The sequence below is a fragment of the Falco rusticolus genome, chromosome 5, assembly GCF_015220075.1.
Source record: "Falco rusticolus isolate bFalRus1 chromosome 5, bFalRus1.pri, whole genome shotgun sequence".
In the NCBI taxonomy this organism is placed as follows: domain Eukaryota; kingdom Metazoa; phylum Chordata; class Aves; order Falconiformes; family Falconidae; genus Falco; species Falco rusticolus.
In genome coordinates this window covers 27,979,253-27,991,868 of record NC_051191.1, presented here as the reverse complement: position 1 = coordinate 27,991,868, position 12,616 = coordinate 27,979,253, and the positions used below count along the sequence as shown (strand labels likewise).

General features: G+C 44.5%; 1 protein-coding gene across 2 annotated transcripts in view; it reads right to left on the bottom strand.

Moving 5' to 3' along the window:
- Positions 1 to 12,616, bottom strand: part of SFMBT2 (Scm like with four mbt domains 2) — a 122,604-nt gene that overhangs the window by 67,785 nt on the left and 42,203 nt on the right. The window contains exon 5 of one of the 2 annotated variants that reach the window (XM_037389468.1): positions 2,973 to 3,061. In XM_037389468.1, coding sequence (XP_037245365.1) covers positions 2,973 to 3,061 — 89 coding nt within the window. Of the gene's footprint in view, positions 1 to 2,972; positions 3,062 to 12,616 lie in introns of those variants that run through there. The other variant, XM_037389469.1, reaches the window with a different exon arrangement.

Here is a 12,616-nt window from a genome sequence, read left to right as displayed (position 1 = left end):
AAGTAAAACAGAAAACAACAGTTGTGCTAATTTCTCAACCGACATCATCAACAACAACAAAAAAGAATAATAAAAGGTGGAATGGCCCAGAAGGCACAACTGCTTAGGATGCTCCTGAACAACTTAAAGCCCAGTTATATTGAAGGATTTCAAACCAAATTCTCATTGAATGCAGCTGATAAGAGCCCATCACAGGACTGGACACTGGCATTTACCTAAAGGCATCTACTCTGGGCATGACCCTGAAATTGCTCTCTGTGCCCTGATCTTTCCCACCAAAGGCTTTACCTCATTCCTATGGGCACGTAGAGCAAACTATTCTCCACAGCCATGGATGCAAGAGTCTGTGGTGGTTACTCCAAAGCCCATGCATGGCAGGCTCCCACCAGCTTAAGTGGTCTTGGGATCAAAGCCTGAGGCACACAGGATTTGCCAGGTCAAGCCACCGTGCCCAAGAAATCCCAGTGACTGAGGTTATGTGCTTACATATAGTATTTTCTGTGATCCCGGTTCTGCAACCATTTACACATGTGCTTAACTTTACACCTGCAAAGCTGCCAACTGCAGGCATTAAAAATCCATGAGATGCTTTGCAGAACAATACCTTTGGGACTCGGTGTTTTGGCTTTGTGATTGTGAGCCTCTCTGTGTTGTCAAGCTTTTCTCCACTAACAGAACGGTTAGATTTCTTCTTTGTATTAAATGCAAGTTCCAATTCTTACGCAATTTCTCAATTCCAGAGCTTTAAGAGCAGCACTAAAAAAACATCCCGAGTTGGGAGCATTGGTCCCCAAAGGAGATGCTAAGCACAGGCAAAATGTATTAAAAACAAGGACTCTTTCTCTTCCTGCGTGTTTGTCCCACTTCTACTTAATTAAACAATATAAACCTTTCACAGTATTTTTTTAAATATTAATTCTGTAAATCAGAGTCAGCCCAGGATGGTTCTTTCTAGGAATGGTTAGAGAAAAGAGAGGAAAAAGCCTTATTTTTCAATAAAGTTCCCCTTGCTATTGAATTTTGAAAATATCCAAAAATCTGAAATGCAACCAATTTTCACTACACCTCTCTTACTCCAAAATGCAGGCAACAGAATGAGAATTTGGTAAAAAATGTAATTAAAATTAACTAAAACCTTAACACGTGTACAGTTTTCACCAACTCTTGTGATTAACAGATATTTCTCAGAACAATATATTTGCCATTATAACCCACTCCTCTACAGTGCAAGCTACAAGCACCTGTATAATCTTTTCAAGTATTATTTCATGGCAAAATGCAGTGTCAGAATTTAGCAATGTAACAGAAGTCTACTTTAATGGTGGTTTTTCCCTCTCATACAACTGCTTCATCGCCACAAAACATTCTTTAATATGAACCAATGGTGTAATGATTTAACTTATTATAATAAATCCCTGGCTGTATAAAAGCGAATATTGCTTCTCTGATTTGTGTGCTAAATTTTAAGCCAATGGGTTGTCACTTACCCCTGAGAACTGAATGGCTAAGATTAATAATCGGCTTGCATGAAATATTAACATTTACTATAAAACAAGAACTGTTTATACGCATAGCTAGCATGTAAAAAAAAAAAAGCATCGCTACATATTGATTTAACAGTATAACAACAATCTGCAGCACTCACGAACAGCAAATCTGTCAACAGGGGGTTACATACATTGCACGACACAGACAGCACTAAACACATATATTGCATAAAACACCAGAAAAGGGTCAGAAACTATTTCAAGCCAATGCAATGTTTTCTCTCTCTGCGTTTCTGCCTGGGGTTGCCTCTTTTCTCTGCCTGCAGAAAGGGAATGGAGAGGTTTGCGATGGCGCTGGCACACACCAGAGATGGGTGGTGGCCACCACCAGCTTTTTGCATGTGCCACCTGGGAGTGGTCCAGAAACGGGGATGAAGCAGACCTGAGGACGTGCACTATTTTGGGCATGCAAGGGCTGTTCACCTAACAGACTAGGGGCAAAAAACCATCCCTGATGGTGCGCTATTAATTCTCCCTGCCAGGCTGCTCGTACTGCACAGGCACGTGGAAAAAGGATGCAGCAGCAGTTGGTGGGAGTGACCAGGGACAAAGCGATCAAATGTGGTGCCTGGATGCACACTTGCTTCCAAAAAGCCAATGTGAGCACTTATACAAAGGGCAACTGCCTGTATGCCTTCCCTCTCAGCCTAAACACAGAGAGGCAGAGAGAATTACCTCCTGCAGGACAGGCTGTCTTCTCTCCAAATGCCCGCATAGCATCCACACGAGAGCAGGGCAGGTTCCATGGAGGAAGTGCCCTGCTTTTGCAGTTTCGAGGTGGAACTGCAGGATTTTCATCCAAGATCCCAAAGCGTGCCGAGGCTGCCCCAGGTGCAAGTCACCTTGTGAATATGCCTCATAGACTGGGCTCTTGGTCATATGGGTGCATCTAAAAAAACACGCCCTTCTTCTGACTGCTGATGACTGAGGCCACCTCACCCAGCTTCCCTGCTACATCAGATCGCCGTGGTTAGGTGGAAGGAATGTCCTTGGGGGAGCTGTTTCCATACAGACATAAACCAGACGGCGCTCCCCATCAACCTGCTAAAGCCCTCCTCTCCAACCTGTGTCCTGACTCAACTCACCAGTTGGGTGGATTTAATGGGACACTGAAAGCCTGTGTTCTCCTTCCTATGGCCCCTCTCCACGCTCTCTTTCACCACCTAGCCTTTTTCGAGTAACCAACTTTCTAAGCACCACCCTCCAGCTTAAAGGCAGAACAAACTACCCATCCCCGGGTCAGAAACGGAGCCGGCAGAGCCAAGGCAACGTTGCCAGTGGCTTTGGGCCAGCACTGGATCAGACCCCGCTGACGGCACACAGACGCTGCAAGCACACAGCCCTACACACCAGGAGCATCAACACCGCGGGCAGCATGCACACCGCGACACCGGTATCAGAGAGAAACTGCAATCTAATACATACGCCTTCCAGTAAATTTGCAGGTGCAGTCCGGGCGCCGGTTAAATCGTGTATGAGAAACTCCGTCCAGTCCATGTATTTCTCTTTGATTGCTGGGGAGGGGGGAGGAAAGAAAAGCAATGCTTAGCACAGCAGACCGCAACGGACTTGCCACACATATTTTAGAAACATCTCCTTAGGGTTTACCAGCTCTCTAGTTTCGGATGCAATTACAGTCCAGACCGGGAGAAAAGCTGGCTTGCTGTCCGGTTCCCTGGGCAACCCGTGCACATGGTTCATCCCAAAATAAGTGAAGGTGTTGCCCCACAGTAATCGCTGACAGGGATTTACGACGGCGTGGCTTATCATCTCCACCTCTCCCATTCAACATCGGCCACTGCTTGTGCGACCGCTCCTTTCCTGCCTATCACGTAGGCTCAAAGATGATTTATAGTGTCTCTTTGTCTGCTCACTAATGACCTCTGATAAACAAAAAGCTGTGCAAACTTCCTCGACAGGACAACAGGAACTCCAGGTGCCTTCCCCCCACAGAGCAGAAAAATCAGCCCTGAGAACATGGTTTATCAGCTGCCAAGAAGAAGAAAGTCTTGAAAGTATTCATCAGGATCTCCCACTTCATTTCAAAAAGAATTCGAGTAATTTCTGAGCTAAACACTGTAAGCCTGTGTCACTTTAGGATCCATATCCATGGTTTCATAAGATACGAACTGAAATACGTAAATGTAGCCTCTGGGATTGAAACTCAGATTCAATTCTTGTTGAAATCAGTAAAAGCTGGGCACCAAAAGGCAATTCAGCAAATCTCAGCTTCAGAGATACAGATGCCTCTTCCAATGCATTGTACATCTGCCACTGGAAACCCAGAAACCAGACTTTTCATTCCACCTGCCCGTAAATGGGAATTAAATTGCATCAGAAACATTTTTCTCTCCCCTAAAATCTTACTTACGTGTGAGATAACCAACAGTGATAGAGCTATGTTGCTAACACAGCAACACCTACAGAAGAGAAAAATCACAAGGATTTAAAAATCAAAACATCTCTTCTGAACCAACAAGTGGATGCATGGTTTAAAGACCGCTACCCCATCGGGGAGCCCAGGAAGGGCTGTAATTAACCAGCACAGGTCCAGAATATAATTAAATGATAGCAGCCCTCATGGTCTGCCCAAAAGAAGCAGAGTCCTTTGCTCCACACTTCAGGGAAATACCACATTAGTCAACCAAGAGCAACCCAGTCTGAAGCACTTCACATTTGTACACACATCAGGGTGAGATTTCTAAGTGTTTTAAAAGCTCGGTGACTGACTTCCCAGTCTTTCCCAGTGGCGGGTGTCAGCTACTGCACTGCCCAGGCCATGCAGAACCTGAGGTTTTGGGCCTCTGAGTGTTAAAGAGCCTCAGTGGTTAGAGCAGGAGGACTTCTGGGTGCAGTTGCAAACAGCACTGTGGGCACAAATATTGCCACCATTACCTCCGGCCAAGGAGACCAAACCTCAGCCTCCTCAGAATGCATCCTCAAGCCATCTGCTGCCAAACACTGTATTAAAGAAATGCAAAGATGGAGCATTGGGTTTGTCCAAGGACAGTTACATGACACTGCCACAAAACCTGGCACAGCATGCTCATGGGTTGGGCTTCCATCCAGCATAGGTGTTTGGCACACTTGGACTCTGGCCCGTACACAATTTATATCCTAAATACCTTATGCAATCCAAATACCAATGCAGTTGGCCACAGACAAAGACAGGAACCATGCCCAGCAGACCTCACCCGTAGCAGACCCCATTTCCGAGTTGTGCTCCTTCCCCAAAAGTCAGTTCCACCAAAGTCACCTGAACTATACATTCAAATTATAGACCTAAATGACTTTAAAAGTGCATTTAAATGTATTTAAAATTAGCAAACCTTGAAGTGCTGGACTTGAGCCTCTATAAAATAATACTCGAACTTGCCTGGAACCATTCTAAGTCTTTCACAGCACTGATTTTGCATGATTGCCAGGAGATTTATGACCTTCACATTATTTAAGATGAAGGAACAGCCTGAGAAGAAATGGTTTATACATGGCACTTTCTCTCTCAACATTCCTGTTGCGTATACCTCATCAGTTCCTGTCCACCTACATTAGGATAAAGCAAACAAGCTTAATTTTGGCATCAGTGAGAAGACAGTAATTGCCGTAATGAATGAGAATGGAGTCCCTCTAGCTCAGACTTCTGCCTCTTGCTGTGAACAGCACTGGGTGCATCCAAGAAAGGTGCAAGTTGAACTTCATTCTGGCTCATACCCACAAAGTTGTCAGCCACATTTTTGAATGCCAGAGCTTCATTACTCAGGAATGACAAATGTGATAAAAAGAACACGAATCGAACTTTCAGAGCTGGCAGGGGGGTGGGGGGCGGGGGTGGGGGAAATAGAATTTTCAAAGTTGACAACAGATTTTAGGGGCTTTCATTTCCAGATGCCCTATTTGAGATGTCTTAACGGTGCCCGATTCGCAGATCATGCTGTCTGTCACTCAGTACACCTTCTAAGGCCTCTCAAAAGCAAAAATCCCTTTTTAGATGACTTGCACCTCACAGCTTTTTGACACCTAGACAAGAGAGTGTCCCTCTCCACATTCAAATCTGGATTACAGGCTTCCAAAGTCCAAAAGTGCCAAGGTAACCTTTGTTTTCAAACTACATGGACTCAGCTGACAAAACAAACTACTCACAGATTCTGAGCTGTCTCAGAGCCATCCTCCCCACACAAATACAGTGTCTTACTTTATTCTTTTGCAGTGTAGAAAAAGGGACTCTGAAAATGTCTGAGAGAGTATAGACTGCGCTGGAAATTTTAGGAATGAGGATTTGCACCTTCTTCAGTGCCTACAGAGCACCATCATTCTCAGTACTACCGTTCAAGTTATTACAATGTAAATACTAATTTTTTGTAGTAATGAAGTGAATCTGAACCTCCATGGTATCTGCAAAAGCCTCTGAGGACCAGACAAAATGTTAAACAAGAATATTCAAACAAAGGAAAATCTGCTGGGTAAATGAGAAGAGCTAGCAGTGTAATGCATGGGTGCCCAACCTGAGCATCCATCTCAAGAAATGCTGGTGCTTCTCTGGCATATCAGACTCAGCACCTGTGAACTGAACCACTGCTTTTCAATCACTAACTCACATTTTCACTTGTTAAACACAGGAAAAGACCCAACTGAACCTCCGCTACTGCAGGCAAGCTGCAAGAACTCTGCTTTTGGATCCCAATTGTAGCTGGCTGGCCAACCGGCAGGATGGGAAAGTGGGCAGAACCAAGGATCCTGTCCCACCGGGACCAAAGCCCCACTAGTACTGCTACTTTCAAAACAGTTTTTCCTTCCTTAAGTAATGTCTGTGAGTCAGGAGTGGTCCATCAGGCTCAGATATCCATGTTTTCTCTACCTTTCAATGGATTCATCTTCCCAGAAGACCTCTGTAAACCCCCTTGACCCAGAACCTGTCAAGCTGAATGCACCTCCAGAACCTCAGTTTATGCCTGCGGTGCTGTGGGAGACAGGGGAAACACAAGGAAATCAAGCAAAAGAAACCCTCCTCATTAAATCCTTTCAAAAAGAACCACTTCATGCAGGGAAGTAGGTCATCCTACAAAAGCCAGAAGCCACAGAGGACAAAATGTGTCCTTCAAACCTTCACACTGAAATAGCCTGATGAGCCCCCTCCAACCACAAAGTGTGATAGGCACAAGCAGTCATTTACCAACACACAATTAATGTCACCCTAATTCACACCACCCTAGCTCCTACTGAGCTGCACAGACCCAAAAGGTGATCAAAAGTCTTCACAGTAAAAAGTCCCTGGTACTTCTGCCTAGGTGGCATAGGATGAAATATCCCTCTGACAAAACTGGAAGACTTTTACCAGTGCCCAAAATCCCCTCTACACAGGGGTCAGTATCAAAAGCCACCTGTCCCTTTGCATGCCCACCGCTTCCCTCACCAGGCACAGCTCATTAAGGTGGCACCTTGGCAAGGGACTGTCACCCACCCCACCGTGGGGCTCCAAACTGGCCAAATGACAAGAAAGCATTTGAGATATTCCTGTTACATCAAGGCCACTTTGGAAATTATATCCTAAGCAGTGATGGCTTGCTTGACCAAGACAACAGTAACACAATCACACGGAGTGGTCCTCTGGAGCACGAGGCTGTGATGCTCTACAAGGACAGAGCTTGACCAAGAGTCCCAATATTGCTGTGAGCAGCACACCCATCTTAGTGCCAGTGCCATCATCCTGCACATGTGCACCACAGTGACCGTTATGAGGTTGTGCAATGGTCTGAGACCCTGGGGGCCACCCGCCATCAAATTTATCATAGTGAGAGAAAATGATTCAAGAGAAGCAGAGGCACGGTAGCAGAAAAAAGGACTCAGTTTAGTGACCCACTGATGCAAAGGCTACAGTGTGAGCTGAACTGAACGATTAAACACTAGATTATCCAGAGAGGAGACAGGTATTAGCAATACTCCCACCAGGGAAAAAGCATCGGTCAGAGCTTGCACGAGATTAGACACAGCACAGCCCAAATACAAGGCATGCATTGCACAGAGCGAGGCTCATGAAACGCCAGGGCTCCCGCAACTGCTTTTCTTTCCAGGTTTAGCAAGCAGCACCACAGCCCTGTTTGGAGCTGCAGCTTTTGTACGCAGATGTGCCTGTTTCCCTTGGATCGAGTTCAGCTCCTCTTGGAGCCCGCATGGGTGGTTGTTTCACACCTCTGCAGCTCCAAGGCCAAAGGCTTTAAAGCATCTTCCTACCATAAAAATGCCACAGAACCACCTGCCTTAGAGCAAAGCAGCCCAAAACAGAGGCCAGATCTGCACGGTGCTGGTCCAAGGTATATCCATAGCAGAGCCAACAGCTCTGCTCCAGACTGCACTCATACAGGACTAACTGCACAGAGAGGAAAATTCATCTGGCTCTGTATCACTACAGAAAGACCTGAGAAAGATCCCACATAGCTCTCCCCAGTTCCCAAGGAGCTGTCGTAGCAGTGCAGCAATTCCCAGACTCAGCACCAGGCTGGGCTGGTTGAGCCTGAGCCCAGACTTTGCCTCCTCCTAACAGAGGTCAGTGAAATTATCCACACCTGCAAAAGTAAAAACCAGGAATCCCTGCTCTGCTACAGTCTCCCACAGGAGAATGCAAAGCCCTCCTGCCTCCTCCAGCAAAAAATACTCATTTCAGAGACCATCTTCCAGCTTGGCAGATATTACACCAGGTTCTTAAAGTAGAAGGAAAAAGAACCCCTTCCACATTAAGACTCTCTTTATTTCCACAGAAGTCACGGTACAGGTTCTAAAACTGTGTTCCCCTTCCAGAGGGCTCAACTCCATCAAAAAACAGATCACACCTGACATGCCTCCAACAATAATAATTCTTCCCACTTATTTCCCTACTGAATTCACCCTGCTCCCAACCTCTCTGACTCCAACTCCTCTCTCCCTTTTTGACTCCCTGCCATTTTCACACTTTTACCCATTCATCTCATCTTCCCAAGCAAACCACTCCAGGCTGTGGCTGGATCTGACTGCGCCAAACCTCGGCACCGCGGCAGCAGCTGAGGACCAGGGACTGCTGTAACCTGCTCAGTGGCTGATGTGCAGAGTACTGTTAGCACCACTCACTGTGCACCAGGTTTTCAGCACCAGCTCCTCAAAAACAGCCCTTTCCCCTTGCGCAGTGCATGCTGACCATGAAAGCTACGCAAAGAGTGGCTGAAGAGCCCAGAGCGCTGCACACCCTGCATCACCGCATCCCCTGTAACCCCACTAACCTCCTGCCTGAGAGCCAGGACAGCGGCTTCACTCCTGGTGCCCTGTAAATCTCAGTGCCCTGCCTCAGCCACAGCTTATAATGGGTTCAGATTTATCTGCCTCTCTAGAGAAATAAGAGATTAAAAGAACATTTACAGTCCCATGAAAGCACTGAGTCACAGGCACTCCATTCAATGAATATGAGATACTATTATCGCATTACCAACTCAGGATTTTATCTAGCCTCCTAGCAGTTGCTGTTTTTCTTAAAGCCACTTCTCCCAGGCCACGGGTTTATATAAAAACCCTTATTCTCTTTTCTTTCTTTTTCTTTTCTTTTTTTTTTTTTTTTTTTTTTTTTTTAATTTGGAAAAACATACACTGCAAAGCCCCGGAAAAACCTTGAAATCTGAAAGACTTAGAAAACAAGGGAAGGAACATGCATGGTATTTTCTGCTTTTTTATGACTGGTGGTTTTTCCCCAAACCACTCACTGCACTGACTAGAGCAAGACTCAGGAATCTGAACTGCTGCATTCAGTAAAATGAACAAATAACACAATACCTTACTGGCTTACAGCACCCAAATAAGCTACTCCTTGGAAACGCCTTTCACACCTCATGGATATCCTTGCCCTCCCCAGCCACGAGGAAATGCATAACAAAACCATGCTTCCAGCCACCAGGGACCATCGAGCAAGTGTGCCATTACTTCAAAATAACGCATAATAATACAAAATAATACATAATGCATGACTGAATGCCTATGCCCATCTATCTACCTACTGTTTGAGCACATTGAGTATGAGCTTGCAGGCATGAGGACAACCTAACCCTGGCCCTGAGTGGACCTGAGCTGCTGCCACAGTAACAAGGCCAAAGACAAGTAATAATATCAAATTATGCTCATTTTTGTCCATACATTTAAAAAAAATGGTTTTCATGTTGGGTTTTTATGAATAACACCAGATCATCAGCAACCTGTCAACACCTCTACTGGAGAATTCCCTCTGGACCCCATCAACCTCTGTAAACAATAGTGTTTCAATTTTCTCATATGTGAAGAACAGCATCTTCAAAAGCTTTATAAAATGGGTTAAAAATCTTTGGGATAAATCTGCTAAGTGACAATGCTCTCATTGTGGCAACTATTCTTATTATTAAAAAATTAACTCCTTCCTAGGCCTGGAATGAACAAAACAATTAAAACGAAGAATTATAGCCGGACAGTACCTGGACAATTCTTGTCAGTCCATTATGAAATAAATTAAAATATCAAGATCTCCTAAAAAATAAATCTTCTAAATAAGTAATTCAGGATGTTCAAAAGTTTATATATAGGTATTACAGATTTAAGATACACTAACCTAAAATTGCCAGGGGAGTGGAACCTCAATCCATCCCACTCCTACCAGTTTGATCCCAGTGCCAGCAACAGACCTTACTGGCATCACTAAGACGTGGTAGGATGGCTCCTCTGATTGGAGTGTTGGAATGGAAGGATACAGGCTCTTTTAAGAAGGACAATGAGACCCCACCTGGGGTATGCATTCAGTTCTGGGACCCCCAATGTAAGAAGGACACGGACTTGTTGGAGCAAGTCCCGAGGAGGCCACAGAGATGATCCGAGGGCTGGAGCACCTCTCCTATGAAGACAGGCTGAGGGAATTGGGGCTGTTCAGCCTGGAGAAGAGAAGGCTCCGGGGAGACCTTAGAGCACCTGCCAGTACCTGAAGGGGCCGACAAGAAAGCTGGAGAGGGGCTTTGTACAAGGGCACGTAGCGATAGGACAAGGGGGAAGGGCTTTAAACTGAAAGAGGGTAGACCTAGACTGGATATTAGGAAGAAATTCTTCCCTGTGAGGGCGGCGAGGCGCTGGCAGAGGCTGCCCAGAGCAGCTGTGGGTGCCCCATCCCTGGCAGGGCTCAAGGCCAGGCTGGACGGGGCTGGGAGCAACCTGGGCTGGTGGGAGGTGTCCTTGCCTGTGGCGGGAGGGTGGGACTGGATGGTCTTTAAGGTCCCTTCCAACCCAAACCATTCTGTGATGCTGTGATTCTGTGATAAAACATGGAGGTTTTGAAAAGGTAAATAGCATATTACAAAAACATACAAACCTTATAATATTGAAATTTTTCCTTAATGTTAAAGTTGTCACACATTTGATGCAATATTTATACAAAAAGTCTTAACGTATAAATGTTACAACTATGTTATAAAGGCCTAAATGGTAGAGTCAAAATGAGATGTCTTTATATCACAGTAACATAGAATGCTAAAACAATTTGTTTAGACTTCACCCATCAAAACAATTTGTCAAAACTGACATGTTCTCACAAAATATTTCCATTTTGATAAAACAGCATTTTGACAGAAAACAGTTGAATCCAAACACTTTCATTTGGCTTGCTGAACTATATACATCCTTGTGAACCACACTGGATGTGAAAACAGCAGGGGGGTGCCAGTGCTGTCCGTGCTCCCGTGTCCCTAAGCAAAAGGCTCCAGCTGCCTCTGCGCTGTTTTTGAACCCTCCCCAAGTCTTTCAGGGCAGGGAACATCGTCTGTTGCACATCCCACCAAGCCAGATCCCCTGTTAGTCATTTCCGAAATAAAGTAAATAAAAAAATACTTTTTTAAAAAGCTAGTGATCAGTGATTCAATGGCATTTTCTATAAAAATGACTGTTTGGTTTGGGTTTTTTTGTGGGCTCCCTGGAAAATGCCAAATAGAGCTGGAGACATCTTTAAACAACTTTCTTAGTTAAAACTTCAAACAATCTTCTCACACCAGCAGAGTTCTGCAGTTTGAATCAGAACACAAAATAACAAAAATGCATTCCAAAAAAGAAAAAAGGGGGAAAAAAAAAAAAGTGCATCAAAAGCTGTTGATCTGGCTTCTTAATGATGCAGCCATAACTATCAAGAGATAACAACTTCAGAGCTCAGGCATCACCTTATATACACCTGTCTTAAACAGGGAAAGCCTTCAAAGAAAATATTATAAACAGGGGATTTTCATGGAAACCAGAAGTTATAAGCAACTGTCCATCAAAGGATACATGTGCTCAAAATACACGCCTGGAGTCAGCAGTACACTGTGGTCCCACTCATGAATTTAAACAGGCTAGTAAACAGATGCTAGAAGGAAGCGTGGTATCTGCTGGAGAATGAGTCAGCCTTGTACACGGTTAGAAGATGCTGCTTTAAGCTATCAATTGATCTACTGGCTCTTATAACTATTAATTATCTAGTAATTTTTATTAAACAAAACAGAAAATGTGTAAACTTCAAGTTAATGTTATTTCTTCAGCCCACATGGGTTGCTTCATATAATAAGAATATTCTTCATGATTTTTAATTGTCTTCAAAATAACTTGGTGTGCTTTGTTTTTTTGGGTTACCCAAAACACTCCAATCCCATTTTGAAGACAAGACTACCCATGCTGCACTTTGTATGGCCTTAAGAAAGGGCCAATGCAAAGACTTTAATCCTTGTATACCCAATTCTGCACACAGGAGCACCCATTGATTAGAAAAAGTAAAGGGAAGAAAACCCAAAGAAAGGCATGAGCACACGCTTTAGGTTCTCTCCCTTACAGTTTTTTCTATGCAACTATACTCAGTTTCAGTGCAATGCAACTGTTATCCTTCCTGCTGCCATTCAAGGTTTCCAGAAATGATCCACTTATGCTCTCTAGGTCAAAACAGGCAAGTTCACGTGCAAAAAAAATGTCTCACTGTCCACAGGAGACATTACTTGTTAACATCCTCTGAGCCCTTCACAGACATGCACACTGTTCCTCTTGGGTTTCTCCAGTCCTTAATTAACTGTTATCTTTTTAAC